We start from the raw sequence: 17,439 nt of genomic DNA on the forward strand, positions 1-17,439 counted from the left end.
TATACACTCAGAAGACTGAATGACTCAACTCGATAACAGCATCTGTGCCTTTATCACCACATTATGTAAGCCTCATGATACACTCAATGTGCCACAAAAAGTAGAGGGGTGGTCATAATATTCTGGTTGAACAGTATATAATGCCAGCCTCTGACGTTTCTAGGTTGCTCCAGTTTGAAAACTGTTGAAGATATGGTGTATAAAATAAAAGTAGAGCAAATCAGTTACAGCACATACCAGGCAGTCATCAGTGCAGTCACAGCATGTGAGAAATTCTGGGTCTGTTTCAATGTATGTTCCATTTGTAGCCACATACTTGGTGACATACATAAATTTATCTGGTTTCCTTGAGTCAACTGTATTAATACAGGGAACAGGAACAGCCTCTACACCATCTGAGATGTCCTATCACAAAGAAAACAGTCACTGTGATTTATTAACTGAAGAAAAAGCAAATATTTTCTGAAAATCAATCTCTCATTAGTATTTGTCATGTCAACACAACTGGTACAGAAATAAGAAGCAACATTCTAAGTGTTATTTTGTTTCCACATCATTATGGCAACAAAAATAAAGACATAAGAAAAAGATATATATTGTCAGAGAAAACACATATTGAAGTGAGAAATTCTTCAGAACTTGACCAACCTATGGGTAAACAGTTTAGAGCTCTTAATAATTATTACATATACCCCCAAATACTTCCTTAGATTATGGTCACAAGATTCAACTGTAATTCACAATTACAATATGATTATTAGGGCCTGGGAGATAACCTAGGGGAGTCACTGCACCAACCTTGCAACTCTGGCTAAAAATGGGGGTGAGATGCAAATACAAGAACTCAACAAGAGAGTTCTCTTAGCCTCTCTCACCTCTATTCTCCACAATCCTACCTACATGTGGTGCCCCCGTTAAGCTGAGAAACCCAGTAGAAGGTTGGGTAACCAATCCCAGCAGGAAACTGGGTCAGCAAGCCAACAGGATGAGGAGGACAGTTGAAGGCAATGGGAAACCACCACTGGAGTTACTTCCCTAGACATTCATGGGATAGACCTCTTTGAACAATATTCCTGAGGTAAAGCTTCCCCTCAGTATCAGATCTCTGGGGAGGAATACAATGAGGACTCCAGAGATTAGGGCAAATGGAAAAGGAAGGAAGGAGAAGAAGAAGGAAGACTTATTGAGGATTGGGACTTTGAATGTTTTAACCCTTCTAGATGAAGGAAAATTATAAAATGCCAAACATGAAATTACAAGAAACAAATTGTATGTACTCGGAATGTGTGAGGTGAGATGGGGTGGTTGTGGAGAACTAGAAAGTGACGACTTCTGATTGTACTATTCAGGTGAAGATAAAAATGGAACGTATGGGGTTGGAATTTTGATAGGTAAAAAAACTGAAGGACAAGGTTATCAATGTTGAATATGTTAGTGGAAGAATAATGCTGATGAGACTGAAAGGGAAAAAGAAAGACTTAGTTATCATCCAGGTCTATATGCCAACAAGTAATCATTCAGATGAAGAGGTAGAAGATGTTATGAGACAATAGACAGCAGATAGATAGAAAATAAATGAATGTATTGCTATAATGGGTGATTGGAATGCGGTAGTTGGTGAAGGACCAGAAGGAAAAGCTCAGAAAATTTTGACTGGGAGAAAGAAATGAGAGAGGACAAAGATTGTTGGAATACTGCAATGAAAATTTCATGGTAGATGGAAATAATCTATTTGATAACCACAAAACACGACTGTATACTTGGATATCTTGATCTGACAACAAAATATATCAAATTGATTACATAATGATACAACAAAGATACTGAAATTGCTCAAAGAGTGTCAAAAGCTATTCAGGGGCAGATATTTATTCAGATCATATATTAGTAGTACTGAGGTTCTAGTTAAATTGAAAAGAACCTGGAAAGTCCAGAAGAGAGAGCACAGTAAGTTTCAGAAACTGAAAGACAAAGGCAATTGTGAAAAATTAGAGAATGCATATTGTGAAATCATGATGCAAGGACAGGAATTGGAATGCACAGAAGGAAGATGGGATCATTTTAAAAATGGGATCAAAAAGGCAGCTAAGGAAACACTTGGAGTCGAGGAGAGGAAAAAAGTAAAGAAAGAATGGTTAACACCAGATATGATAATCAAGATGGACGATCACAGGAAATGGAAAACTGTAAACACAGAAGAAGGGAAGTGCAACTACAGGAGGTTAAATAATGAATTAAGAAGGGATACAGAAAAAACAGAGGGGGAATGGCTGACAGAAAAGTGTGACAAGATAGAGAAATTAGAGAAAGAAGAAAATATGATTTGATGTACAAAGAAACAATGGATTTGACATTCAGGGAAAAGAGAAACAACAATGGACTAAAGGAAGTAGAGGAAGCAGATGGTAAAATGGCGAGTGAACCCCAAGAAATAATGAGAAGATGGGAAGAATATATAGAATGGCTACACGCTGCAGACAGTCAACCAAGTGAAGAAGACCTTGGGAGAAAATAAGAAGAAGAACAAGAAGAAGAAGATGATAAAGTTGCACATGATGACAAAGGAAATTCAATACCAACTAGTGAGATTGAAGAACCTATGAAGGAGATGAAAAATGGAAAGGCAATGGGATTTGATGAGATTCCTGCTGAACTGTTAAAGTCACTGGAGAAAGAAGGGAATAGGGGGTCGATTGAATTGTGTAATCAAATATACACGACAGGAAAATGGCCAAAGGACTTTACAGAAAGTATCTTAATACCTACAGAAAAGAAAAAGGACAGCAAAAAGTGTGTGGAACATAGAACAGTGAGCCTGATATCGCATGCAGTGAAAGTCTTGCTGAGGATGCTCAACAGAAGGCTATATGGAAAGCTGAATTGCGTAATAGGAGATGAACAATTTGGTTTCAGGTGAGGAGTGGGAACTAGAGATGCCGTTGGGCTAATGAGAGTGATAGGGGAGAGGTACATGGAGAAGAAAAGGAAGGTGTATGTTGTGTTCATTGATCTTGAGAAGGCTATTGACTGTGTCATATGGGACAAACTGAAGGAAATCCTATGGAAACATGGAGTTGACTGGAGCGATGATAGCTAATTAGAAATTTGTATTTGAACAAGATAGCAAGAGTAAGAATAGGAGTTGTGAAGAGTGAAGAAATAGAACTGGGAAGAGGTGTAAGACACTGTTCAGTATATATCTTGAGGAAATTATCAGTGAAAGTTTTGACGGAAGGAGATGAGTTAGTATAGGGAGTCGGAGAGTGGAGTGTATAAGATTTGCAGATGACATGGTTGTGATGGTAGAGTGTGCAAGAGAGATGGAACAAATGTTAGATAATCTAAACACAAAGTTAGAAGAATATGCACTGAAGATTAACAAGAAGAAAACGAAAAGAATGGTAATTGGAGGAAAGGGGAGAAAATGCTGTATGAAATAGAGCAAGTGAATAACTTCAATTACTTGGGAAGTGTAATAATGGATGATATGTATTGCTCAACAGAAATTAGGAAAAGAATTGCAATGGAAAAAGGAGGATTCAAGAGGAAACAGAAATCACTTTGTGGATCACTAAACAAAGATCTAAGGAAAAGACTTGCCAAATATTACATCTGGAGCATTGCACTATATGGTGCGGAGACCTGGACACTGAGGAAGGAAGATGAAAGAAGATTGTAGGCACTAGAGATGTGGATATGGAGAAGAGTGGAAAAAGTGAAATGAGAAGACCGAGTAACGAATGAAGAAGTATTAAGAAAAGTTGGAGAAGAAAGAAACATGCTGAAAGTCATCAGAAAGAGAAAACAGAACTGGATTGGACATTGTTTGAGGAGGGACTCTTTATTGAAGGAAGGAATAGAAGGAATGGTGGAGGGAAAAAGGGGAAGATGAAAAACAAGGTAGAAAATGATGGACAATATAAAAGGAGACAAATATTCAGAGATGAAAAGACTGGCTATGGAAAGACAAAAGCGGAAGGGCTTAACCTATGACAAGACCTGCCATAAGGCAGAATACCATACTACTACTACTACTACTACTATACGACTGCGATTATTAAAATATATAGAAACTTATCAAATTACATGTTCATATAATCATTTGCTTTTTGTTCAGCAGATGTGCCACAGAAAACAATCTTGTCTTTTGGTTGGGCTTCTGAATGTTAAAGAACCATGGCCCTGAGTTGTCAGCAATTAGAGAAAAATAAACTGAGCCAGGCATCTATTGTTTATTGTAAATTATATTGTATTTGCAGTGCTTCAAGTAATTTGGGAAAAAATTGCAGTTACCAGCCCTTTACAGACACCAACAATGTCTTTCCTTCTGATACCAATTTCTATTCCATTACACAAGGCATTTAAGTGTTTGCTATGTAATAGGTTGACTGGTAGAATAACTAAACCAACAGCTCGACTGCACAGTCTGGCTCAAACTGCCAGAGGCTGAGGTCATGCATGTACAAGTTGCATTTGCATTGTGTGTGAAAAACTCGACTGCACAGTCTGGCTCAAACTGCCAGAGGCTGAGGTCATGCATGTACAAGTTGCATTTGAATTGTGTGTGTGTGTGTGTGTGTGTGTGTGTGTGTGTGTGTGTGTGTGTGTGTGTGTGTGTGTGTGTCTGGTCTATTTTCGACTAAGGCTTTGTTAGCTGAAAGCTCATTTTGTGACAGTCTTTTTGTTGTGCCTATCTGTGACTCAGCGTCTCCACTTTACAGTATAAGTTTGGCTCCAGAAATCCACATGGCATCAGGTTAAGCTAAGGTTGTTTATTGCTTGCTGTGTTCTTTCTCCTCCGTTGTACTGACCTGCTACCATTCTCCTGATTCAGGTTGCTGGGAGATCATCCTAATTCCTGAATACTTTCGTTTCCTTGAACCCTTGTTTTTTTGTGTAAAATAAATGAACCCATGGTTCTGGAAAGTAGTTTCATCATGTAGATATTTAAACAAACAGTTACTATCATAACAAAACTTCTTATTGATGTTTTGATTTGATTTGAAAAAATTTCCATGTGTCACCTTCTTGGCACAAATTGTTTGATTATATGAATAAACAGTTATATATAAAAACAAAGATGAGGTGACTTACCGAACGAAAGCGCTGGCAGGTCGATAGACACACAAACAAACACAAAATTCAAGCTTTCGCAACAAACTGTTGCCTCATCAAGAAAGAGGGAAGGAGAGGGGAAGACGAAAGGAAGTGGGTTTTAAGGGAGAGGGTAAGGAGTCATTCCAATCCCGGGAGCGGAAAGACTTACCTTAGGGGGAAAAAAGGACAGGTATACACTCGCACTCACGCACATATCCATCCACACATACAGACACAAGCAGACATATTTGGTCTTTCCATCCACACATACAGACACAAGCAGACATATTTGGTCTTTTAAATATGTCTGCTTGTGTCTGTATGTGTGGATGGATATGTGCGTGAGTGTGAGTGTATACCTGTCCTTTTTTCCCTCTAAGGTAAGTCTTTCCGCTCCCAGGATTGGAATGACTCCTTACCCTCTCCCTTAAAACCCACTTCCTTTCGTCTTCCCCTCTCCTTCCCTCTTTCCTGATGAGGCAACAGTTTGTTGCAAAAGCTTGAATTTTGTGTTTGTTTGTGTGTCTATCGACCTGCCAGCGCTTTCGTTCGGTAAGTCACCTCATCTTTGTTTTTATATATAATTTTTCCCACGTGGAATTTTTCCCTCTATTATATTGAATAAACAGTTACCTACACAAGATTTTTCTGAATGTCTAAATGTTTTCACTTTACTTTCCCATCACCAATTCTTGAGTTCACTACATGAAGGATGAGTAAGTTATAAGAGATAGAGTACAAACTCAGACTGGGAAGAGGGGTCAGCCATGTCCTTTTGAAATCTATTCTCTCAGAATTTGTTGTAAGCAATTTAGGGAAACCATAGAAAAATTACATCTGAATACCTGGACTGGCAGTTGGACCATGGTTCTCCAAAATGTGAGTCCACTGGTTTAACCACTATGTCATTTTTCTCTGTTACAGTATATGACACTGTTTAAAAAAGGGGTTAACACATTTATTGCACATATGTAAATTATTAATCAAACCCAAAGTCGACAAACATTTTATAGATATCGTGTTGGGTGGAATGCATTACTAAATTCATGCCCAAGTCATAAATGGATACTATTATCACTCAATACTTAATACTTCAATGTAGCTTGCATCTCAAACAGTTACGGGATTATGGTATAATCATAAGAGAATAAATGAAAACTCAAGTGTACATTACAGAAGAAAGTGCCCATACTACATCTGAAGAATTGCAATTCAATTTCCTCAATTACTACTAAGAAAATTTAGTGAAATCAGCAGACACCATAGAACAGTGAGTGACTCCCTACAATTCCCAGTTCCTGGAAATGTGTAAGTGTCTTGGCATTGTAGGTATAAAAATTGTGGAATATCTCAGCCCCTTTGAATGTAACAGTATGTTGTTACAATGAGGTATCTGAAATGGGACACAGAATCTTTGTTTTTGCTGTCCATAAACCATCGATTGCATACTGAATCCCCTGTGATGCTTATATAAAGCAGTGTAAAGAAAGGAGAGAAGCAGCAGAAAAATGCAAAGAAGTGCACAGCAGCCTTGAAAAATGATGACTTCACATCCACATCTACATCCATACTCTATAAAACACTGTTAAGGGTAAGGGTGGTAATAATAATAATAATAATAATAACCACACAATATCCACCAGTACATCAATGCAATACAGCTACATCCAAACATATATATACAGCTACAGAAATCCGTAATTATTGATACATGTTCAATTACCCGAAAGTTCCTAAATGCAATATAACACATACCGTACAGTTAAAAGGAAGTGACGCTTGATCAAGGTCCGTGTCACTCCATTTTTAACCGGACTTAACGTCTGAGAAAGTGAAGGAAATAATAATAATATTTATTCAACATCGAATAATCAAATACAATCCCTAGAAATAATACAGTTTCAGGACATCATACAGGTTATCCTTCTGAATACGTCAGTTTATAAATTACCAGGTAAAGATTTGTTTGTATTAATAAATTTTAGATTTTGATGGATTTTACATTTGGTAGTATACAATCACGACATTACAAATATTGTTTTTATCAACATTATATTAGTTGCAGGTTACTTAAAACTATGAGCTCGACATACTTATGAAGCAATTTTCATACAGATATAATACTCGTCTAGGGAATAAAAAGGGTTTTCAATTAGAATTCTTTTTAGCTGATCTTTTAATCTGTTAGTAGGAAGGGTTGTGAGACTTTTTGGTAGGGCATTGGCTAGCTTCAGCCCAGCATGAAGTGCATTTTTTTCATATAAAGCTGTTCTGTGGCTATTTACATGGTATCTGAACTTTTGCCTTGTATCATACTGGTGCAGGTCACAGTTGAAATTCGGATTTATTATTTTCACAAGCAATATAACTTTCAATATGTATACACCTATAATGGTAAGCACACCTAATTTTGGGAACAGATTCCAACATGATTCTCAAGGTTTGGCACCACAAATAATTCTGATAACTTTTTTCTGTAGTATTAATAATGTACTTAGGTTGGCTTGAGTTGTTGCACCCCATATTTCTACAGCATAGTTTAAGTTTGATGAGAATAGGGCATGATAAGCAGTTTTTAGTACACACATGTCCTTACAATATTTGCTAATCATATTTATAGCAAACACATTCTTTGACAGCTTACATGCTAAGGAATCAATATGCATGTCCCATTTGAGGCTGTCCTGGATTGTAATTCCCAAGAACTTTGTCCATTTTTCCTTTTTTACAATGTCATTTCCTATGGATAATTTCATGTCAAATTCTATTTGTTTCCTTGTGTTAAATTCCATCATTGCAGTCTTTGAAGCACTTACATTTAGATGGCTTTCATTAAAATACTTGACTACTGCATTAGTTACACTGTTGCACTGTACCTCCAGACTCTCATAGTCTTTGTGTTTACACACTATTGATGTGTCATCTGCATACAATATTTTTGTACAGTTAGGAGAACAATACTGTGTATCATAAACATAAATTAAGAAAAGAAGGGGTCCCAAGACAGAACCTTGAGGCACTCCATATTTGATATCAGTAATTTTAGATTTGTAAGACCCACTGTTTGTTTTAAGCAAAACAAATTGTTTTCTATTGCTCATATACGATTTTATTAGCTCATAGCCAGTTCCTCTGATACCCAGGTTCCACAGTTTGTCAAGTAATATGGTGATGTTGACACAATCAAAAGCTTTTTCTAGATCAAGGAACACTCCAGTTACATACTCCTTGTTCTCTATGTCCGTTATTATTTTGTCTATTAATTGTGCTGATGCTACTGATGTTGACTTGTTTTTCATAAAGCCATTCTGATTTTCAAATATTAAATTGTGTTGACTCAGGAATGTCATTAGTCTAGTGTAAATAACTTTCTCAACTACCTTAGAAAACGCAGGTAAGATTGAGATGGGGCAGTAGTTTTCAATTTTAGATTTATCACCTTTCTTGTGAATCGGGGTTACTTGTGCTGTATTTAGACTATCTGGGAAACAACCTGATGCAATTACATCATTTACTGCTGTGGCCATGGCATCAGATATGTTGTCTATGCATCTTTTCAGTGTACTGATAGACAATCCATCATAGCCTGCTGATTTTGTATTTTTTAATGACATTACTATGTTTATGACTTCCTTGTTATTGGTTGGAGCCAAGTATATGGTTTGTTTGATTGGAATGCCCCTATATCTATGCTGAAGATTCTTAAAATGGTCATTGACAGATTTTCCAACAGAAGAAAAGTACTCATTAAAAACATTTGCAATCTGACATTGACATTTCATGATATGCCCTTTATGGTTTATAGTAAAATCACTTGTTGATCTGTCCTTACAATCCCTAAAGCTATTTATTACTTTCCAAACAGCTAAACCTGTGTTAGTAGAGTTTCTTAACATTGTGGCTAAATATTTACTTTTAGTTTCTAGCAGAAGATCTTTATAGTAATCCTGATAGTTCTTAAATTCTACCTTTAGTCTATTATTATTGTTATTACTTATCATTGCATATTGGAGAAGTCTAAGTTTCTCTCTTGCTGTTTTTACTTCATGATTTATCCAGTTATTTTTTTGTATCTTTTTGCAGTCATTTACTGTAAAGGTCATTTCTGGACATGAGACATTGAAGCAATAATAAAAATCTGATGAAAACTCACTGAAAGTAATGCTGTTTTTTTTCACCCCATTGTAGGCTTTTTAGCAAACTGTTGAAATCTTTAATATTGTCGTCATTGGTCATTCTTTTTGTCACATATTGTTTCTCTTTTCTATTGACATGAAGATTTTCAGCTTCTATCAATACCTGTACTGCGTGGTGGTCAGAAATGGCAAGCTTCAGAACTGACGCACTGCATGTAAAGTGGGACATGTTAGTTATAATGTTGTCAATGCATGATTTTACACTATTGACCTCTCTAGTGGGCTCGTTTATCAGAAATGCTAAGTTAAATTGAGCTAGTATTGGCATTAGTTTTTTAGATACAGAGTCATTGGACAGCAAGTCAATGTTTATATCTCCAGTTACTATTATGTTAACCCAGCCATTTTTATTGCAGTGTTTACTGTCAACGTCAACAAGCAGGTCATTAAGAACATCAAAGAAACTATCTAGGCTACCAGATGGAGGTGTGTATAGGCCTATAATAATGAAGTTCTCTTTCCCCCACTTATAATTAATTGCTGCTAGTTCTATTACACCCTCAATGCTGAAAGCACTTACATCTATTACACTATAATTACTATCACTGGCTGCAAAGATAGCTACCCCGCCACCGCGTTTCTCTTTTCTACTGAAGGCAGAGCAAAAGATCATGGAAAGTGGCTTACATACACTAATTAGCTCATCTGTGTACCAGTGTTCACTTATAACTAAAACATCAGGGTTGTCAATTGCTGCAATGGTATCCAACTCGTTGTGCTTATTGGCAAGACTTTGAAAGTTCTGCTGAATTAATTTGAAAGTGAGTTTGCATTGTTGAACGCTTGATGGACGTGTCACCCTATCAGAACCAATTATACATTTATCCCTAAAAAAGAAATATCAGTTGACAGAGTGGGTTTGGTATTTTTCACTATCCATTGATTCAAGTTGGTCTGTTTCCATGCACTGGGAGCCTGGGAAGAATCAGCTTTACCTGGTGTTTTCAGCAGCCATTTGTCCAATGTCGTCTGTCTATACCCATTCCTGCAGTCTTCTTGTGTTGTGGAGCACTCATTCTTCGAATGTGTGTGTTTTGAGTATACGTTGTTCCTAGCATTTACGACGATTTCACAAATAATGGATGCTAAGTGACTTTTTCCGTGCCGATTGAGGTGAAGGCCGTGAGTGGTGTAAAGATCTCTACTAAAATGTTGCACGTTAACCATTTGTATATTTGCATAACGGTTGCAAATTTCTGCATATTGACTGTTTGTATATGCTACTGCCCTGTTTACACACGAGAATTGAGGCAAGTCATACCTGTGTGGAATATTGAGAACAATGACGTTTGAGTCATGTAGATGGTTTAGAGCAGATTTTAGGGCATTAACAGCATGCAAACCATCATTGTGTGCGACGTCATTTGCACCACCACATATTACAATGAAGTCTTCCTTCATTGTCTTTCGAGAGATATTGTTTACAGTTGAAAGCACTTGGTCAAGACGAGTGCCAGGTTTAATAAAACCTGAAGCATTTACTTCACTGTTTATGCTTTTTATTTCATGTGCAAGGCCTCTAAGATGACTATCACACATTAAACATACGTTCATTCTTCTTGCTGCATTTGTGGTGTTAGTTAAATTAACTGTCATCTTGAATGTTGAATTTACCTTGCTTCTGTTTACGAGTGACGGTTTTGGCTGGCGAGGTTCCACATTTTGCTTAATAACAGGCTTTTTTTTTCAGATGGTGCACGATTTGATCTTTTGTAGGTTTTTTGGAGCACGGCAGGGTACAGTAGAGGTTACTTCCAATGTACCACATACTGACCTTTCTTCCCATTTACTTCAACTTACAGAGTGTGGGAAGAAAGACTTCTTAATGGCGTTGGTGTGCTATGTAATTAGTGTCAACTTGTCAACATGGTTCCTAATGCAGTAATACATAGGAGGCTGTAGTTTGCTAATAAACTTCTCAATAGTGGTTCTTATAAGCATGTTGTAAGGAAGCTTTCACAGTATGGTCAAGGATGTCAAGAACATTGGATGGTAGGATTGTGCATCACTTCTGTGACTCCTCTTCTACATGGATGTTATCTATGTTTTCTTCAAACTAATGGGCACATTGTTTTGTTCAAGGAATTTAAAATACATTAAGAGGAGCTGATTGCCTTGTAGAATCTGACAGATATTTCACTGGACCTAGAGGGCCTTGTTCAGTTTTAGCAATTTCAACTGTTTCACTGACACAAATCTATTTTGCTTATATTGCTTGTAGTGGTATGAGAATTAACTATAGCAGTACTCCTGTACCTTCCATCATAACTGTAAAATAACATTTGAAAATGGAGTCCACCATTTCTGTCTTTCCTTTCATGAACTCAGTTTTGGTTCCTGTGCCATCCACCAGTATCTGGACACTAATTTTTATGCAGCTGTTAACCTTTGCACATGACCAGTATGCCTTTGGATTTTGTGAAAGATTCTTTGACAAGTCTCATTAAAGGTCTCGTGCATTGCCCACCTTTCAGCCAAATGCATTTAATTCGAAGTATCTTTGTCTATAGCATTATGCTTTGTTTTATGCCTATTGTGTGGTAGCTGCCCTCTTTAGGAGATTTTTACTAAGACTGTATACCACAGAGTGTCCCTCCCATCATGAATTATCCTGCTAAGAACATGTCTGCCCTGAACATGGTCACTATTTTTCTAAACTTGAGTTACAGTTCCACTACATCACATGCTCAGGACTGAAAGTTTAGAATTTTTCTTGATAGATGACACTATTGCCTCTTATTTATTTTACTGAACATGTAAATGCTGTTACTTGTTTCAGCTGCCCTTTGTATTTTAGTAATCTTAGTTCTGCAATTGCTTCATGGTTACTGATATCTATATCATTATGGACATTCTTAAAGAGTTTGGGTTTATTTGTTACCATTACATCTAACATATTTCCATCAGAAGTGGTCTTCCAAATTATTTGTTCTAGGTAGTTTTCAAAGAAAGCAAATACTATTGTTTAGCAGTTTGTTTGTTATGCTCACCACTTACAAAACTATAACTCTCCCAATCAATTGTTGTATGATTAAAGACTCCTCCACTTGTGACAGTATGTTTGTGGAAAATATATATTAGTGAGATACACTTCGTGTTTGCTATCAACTGGTGGTACTTTAAACCTGTTTATGTAGCAGTATTTGAGGAAATAGTTAACATTAACACGAATGATGTAGGTATAGCTGTTGTGTAGGAGAGATAAATGAGCTGTGTCTTAGCACATATGACTGTAGCCAAATCAGTGAAACCATCAACTTAGAGCCCTATGACTTCAAAGTTGCAGAGCCACCATGTCAAGGGTACCTCTATTTGAGGAAATACTTCTCTGCCAGCGTCAACTCCTATGAATAAGGATGTGCTGATGGCAGAGGCTGCCATGAATAGAGGAATGAAAATGCCCTACAGGCTATCAATAATTAATAATGATCAGCTTCTATTTCTCTGTTTCTCCATGCTTGCAGAATAATACACCAATGATGAGTGGAAGACACTATTCTTATAAGACAGAGACAAAATACCTAATCATTAGAGCAGTACCGCCCTCAGTTCACTTTTACTTTGTCAGTTAAATACAAATATCAGAAGTAGTTATGTAAGGCTATTTGAAGAGAAAATAATTTCCAATTAGTAGATTATTTTCATGGTCTTGATACTATTCTTTAAACTATTGCTCTATGGTGCACTCTACATTATTTAATGAGATTTTATAGAATATCCAAATTACAAAAACAGGCAATTTCTTAAGATGATACAATGGAACAAAAACATGCCAGGTGGATAATAATAATATAGTCTGTCTTAAAAGCTGGTTGTCTGCCACTAATCATTAATTTAATTAATAATTATGGAATGCAGTGACACATCATGTTTGCAATGCGTACATGAACTCTTATAGGCAAATGTATAGCTAAATATGAAATGTTAATTAGCTAGAATTATCTGCAAGGCCACTTAAGATGGAAAGTACTTGAGAATATAAGTGGAATATTACAAATATTACATAATATTAGTGCATAATGGACTGAAGACATTTCTTGATAGTCCTGAGAGGTAAGATTTTTTTTTAGTCTGTTGTGTAAGAGTCTTATCTTCTTAAATGGTCACAATAAAAGGCAACATACAAATAGGAACAGCCAAAGACTTGTTGAACCCTGAAGACAGCACAACCTCATCTCCAAAGCCACAAACTTCAAAAAGAGATCAAAAAACTTAAAACATGGAAAAATATATGTAAAAACAAAGATGATGTGACTTACCAAATGAAAGCACTGGCAGTTCGATAGACACACAAACAAACACAAACATACACACAAAATTCCAGCTTTTGCAACCAACAGTTGCTTCGTCAGGAAAGAGGGAAGGAGAGGGAAAGACGAAAGGATGTGGGTTTTAAGGGAGAGGGTAAGGAGTCATTCCAATCCCGGGAGCGGAAAGACTTACCTTAGGGGGAAAAAAGGACGCGTATACACTCTCGCGCGCGCGCGCACACACACATATCCATCCACACATATACAGACACAAGCACACATATATAACTATGGAGTAAAAATGTATATGCATTTAAATATCGCTATGAAATGCCAAAGTACTGCACTTGGTGTGGTTCCATTGGAGGTGCTATGTCCCTGTTCTCCTCCAATTTGTATAATGACCTACTCAACTAGTTATATAGAGAATTATTGTTTATTATGAGTCTTGAACTATGGTGTATGTTAGTATTTTCATGTCGACAAACCACTGTGAAAGTATAATGCACTACTTTACCACTCACCAGGAAACTTTTCTCTTTGACAAGAAAAACTATTTGTTGAGGCAAATTAGTGAGCTAATCCTTTTTGACCAGGAACTGTATGCTTAAGGTATATCATATTTGAACAAAACCGATAAACTCACTGACAGTGGTTGAACAGTTTACTAAAGGTGTTTTCCTGTAGTTCACCAGTAAATGTCAGTTTTCAAGATCTGATACAAAAGAAACTCGACTAAAACTGCAATATCATGTACTTAATAAGTATGTTAACTTAGTAGAGACTGCTCCATTGAGGGGCTTCTTTGACACCATACATGTCTGCATTTCCTGGCAGATTGAAATAATGTGCTAGGTTGGGGCTTGAGCTCAGAATCTTTGCCTTTCCTGCTCCATTGCATACATTTAGTTGACAGGGTATTTCAAATCAGTACACACTCCACTGCATAATAAAAATTCATTATGGTATGTCTAAAAAGGCTTAGTCCATTGCTCCCTCTGCAGGGCTGTTACAATGAAGGCGTGCACGAGCCGCTTGTTTCGCCTTCCATCAGGCAGAAAGAAAAGATCTGTAAACTGCAAATCTACTGACACTTATTGATCAATAACAGCAAAACTTTTCATAATACAAGGCACAGTTCATGTGCAAATAATAAATATTTACTAAAGCACCACAAATTTCCTTTAATGCAAGAAGTCTGGCTCCTTTTGTGATGCAGCAGATGATTATAGTTGCCCATCAATGCTGACGTCATTAAAAGATAACAGACCATATCCTTTTAAAGGTAACCAGCACAGCATTTACCTTCACATATTTAAGGCAGTGAGAACCAGGATAGAGTGGAGATTTGGATCCAATCCTTTGGAATCTGCCAGATTTCACCCTTTGGCCATGTCAGGTACCAGAATGAATGTGCATGGATTTCCCCTTACAACTGGCTAAGTTCTACAATACACTGTCAACGGTTTATCATCCTAGTATCTCTTTTTTTTCTACTTTTAAGTATTTTATTTCTCCTCTCTGTCAGAAATTTTTATTGCTAAATATGTTTCTTTGCTTCTACTTTTCTATGTCACTATCTTTCCAGTTGCTTCTCACTGGAGATCATTATCCTCTCATAATATTTCATTGTTACAAAAGTTAGAGTAGTTTCAAGTTAGGCACTTTCTAGCTCCTCTGCCTTTTCAAATTCTTCAGATATCCATGCTCTCATTTCAGAATTATGCTTCTACAGTTTTCTCCACTACGCTTAGTCACTATAATATCATGATAAGTCAAGCTACTCCAGTGATGCCCCATGCAGCAAGGGCATCCACGCCCATCCATCATTGCACTCGTGGGCACATGCAGGTAGTGTAAGCTATCCACCAAATGGCCCTATTGCACACATTTGTGCACGTGACAGCTGCTCGACAACCCCCACCTGCACACACTCAAGCAGTTGAGTACAATCAGGTAACTGTGGCCTGGCTGCGAGACACCCACACATCAGCCTTTTGTCCACCCCTCCCTGTCCAGCTGTACCCCAGCTAGGCACCCAAGTGTAAACAGTGTCTTGCAGACCATCGTTACTCCTCTCGACAACTCAAAAAGTATGTTTTAATATATCATGGCAGGATGCAATTATAAAATTTCAACCTTGAACATAATTTTCCATTTACTTCTCCCTGCAGACTGCAAAAAGAAAATATTTTCATGATATGCTGTTGCTGCTGATTATGGATTGAAAGAGACTAAACATCTAGTCACCAGTTTCCCACCAAGGCAAGCAATTCCATGCAGTTCCCACTACTACTATTATTTTTACCTCTAGCTTTCATATACATATCTTTGACTTAATTAGCAGCACCAATTAGAAACAAGCTGCACCATACCTCAATTTTTATGAAGTACTTCTCATTAGTCCCTTCTGTGAAGCACCTCACCCAATGATCGAAGTCAAACTGGTCAACAGTCATTTTGGATTTAGTTTTCAACAGGTATTTATGCAGCTCCTCAATATTACGTAACCTGCGCTTGCAGGGAGCTCTGTAGTACACAGAGACATAGTCTGAATGTTTCACCTTCTCCCTATATGAAAGAAACAACAGTGATAATTTCCCTGGAAAAACTACAAGGAGAACGTAAATCTCAATTTTGAAAGTTCTGAACTAAAATGTCTCATAGAATCAAGTGTTGGTTTAATAGTATACAAAAGAGGAGAGAGAGAGAGAGAGAGAGAGAGAGAGAGAGAGAGAGAGAGAGAGAGAGAGAGAGAGATGTGAAAAATAATGTGCAGAAAGACTTCTACCTAGTCTTACAATTATAAACAAATAGTTTAGAAAACATTCAGTTGCCACTTTATGAAACTTGCAGTGGTATGGTTCAGTAAAGCAGTTCACAAACATTTACCAAACGAAGAACGACTAACTTCTTGAAATGTCTTTCACTCCAATATTAGCCGAAGACAGACTTACTGGAAAATATTAATGATGCAACCTATTAGCTCATCCTATCAACTAATTCATCATTTGGATTTGCAGCTCCTTGTGTTTACCATGTTTGCAGTTAAAATTGTTGGAGGTAAGGTCCGTCAGTTGTGCAAAACACTGTTTTTTCCACATTCCCAAACATGTTTCAGCACCTCTGTGCCATCATCAGTGGGTTTCTGTTTCATTTAATCTTTCACTTGGATTGCATGGTTTTTCAGGACCACTAGTGTAATATTTATTACAGGTAGCTTGTCCTGTAATTACCATGTGTTTCGGTGAAGTGTAAAGTGCTTTTATGACCACACTTGTGAAAATATGTGTTGTATTTATATGTGCTTCACAACACCTCATCAGGATGCTGAGAGAAAAGGGCTTGCCACACAAAAACATGACAAACTACCTGTAATAAGTACATCTACATCTACATCTACATTTACATCCATACTTCGCAAGCCACCTGATGGTGTGTGGCAGAGGGTACCTTGAGTACCTCTATCGGTTCTCCCTTCTATTCCAGTCTCGTATTGTTCGTGAAAAGGATTGTTGGTATGCTTCTGTGTGGGCTCTAATCTCTCTGATTTTATCCTCACGGTCTCTACGCGAGATATACATAGTAGGAAGCAATATACTGCTTTACTCTTCGGTGAAGGTATGTTCTCAAAACCTTAACAAAAGCCCGTACCGAGCTACTGAGCGTCTCTCCTGCAGAGTCTTCCACTGGAGTTTATCTATCATCTCCGTAATGCTTTCACAATTACTAAATGATCCTGTAACGAAGCGCGCTGCTCTCCGTTGGATCTTCTCTATCTCTTCTGAGCAGTATTCAAGCAGTCGGCGAACAAGCATACTGTAACCTACTTCCTTTGTTTTCGGATTGCATTTCCTTAGGATTCTTCCAGTGAATCTCAATCTGGTATCTGCCTT

General features: G+C 37.3%; 1 protein-coding gene across 1 annotated transcript in view; it reads right to left on the reverse strand.

The window, feature by feature from the left end:
* The window catches only part of LOC124720378 (histone-lysine N-methyltransferase eggless-like), a 414,374-nt gene that overhangs the window by 67,102 nt on the left and 329,833 nt on the right, over positions 1-17,439 (reverse strand). Inside the window, exons 17-18 of the mRNA XM_047245705.1 lie at positions 15,919-16,114; positions 238-405 (exon numbers count right to left, since the gene is read on the reverse strand). Coding sequence (XP_047101661.1) covers positions 238-405; positions 15,919-16,114 — 364 coding nt within the window. The remainder of the gene's footprint in view (positions 1-237; positions 406-15,918; positions 16,115-17,439) is intronic.

The sequence above is a fragment of the Schistocerca piceifrons genome, chromosome 11, assembly GCF_021461385.2.
Source record: "Schistocerca piceifrons isolate TAMUIC-IGC-003096 chromosome 11, iqSchPice1.1, whole genome shotgun sequence".
In the NCBI taxonomy this organism is placed as follows: Eukaryota; Metazoa; Arthropoda; class Insecta; order Orthoptera; family Acrididae; genus Schistocerca; species Schistocerca piceifrons.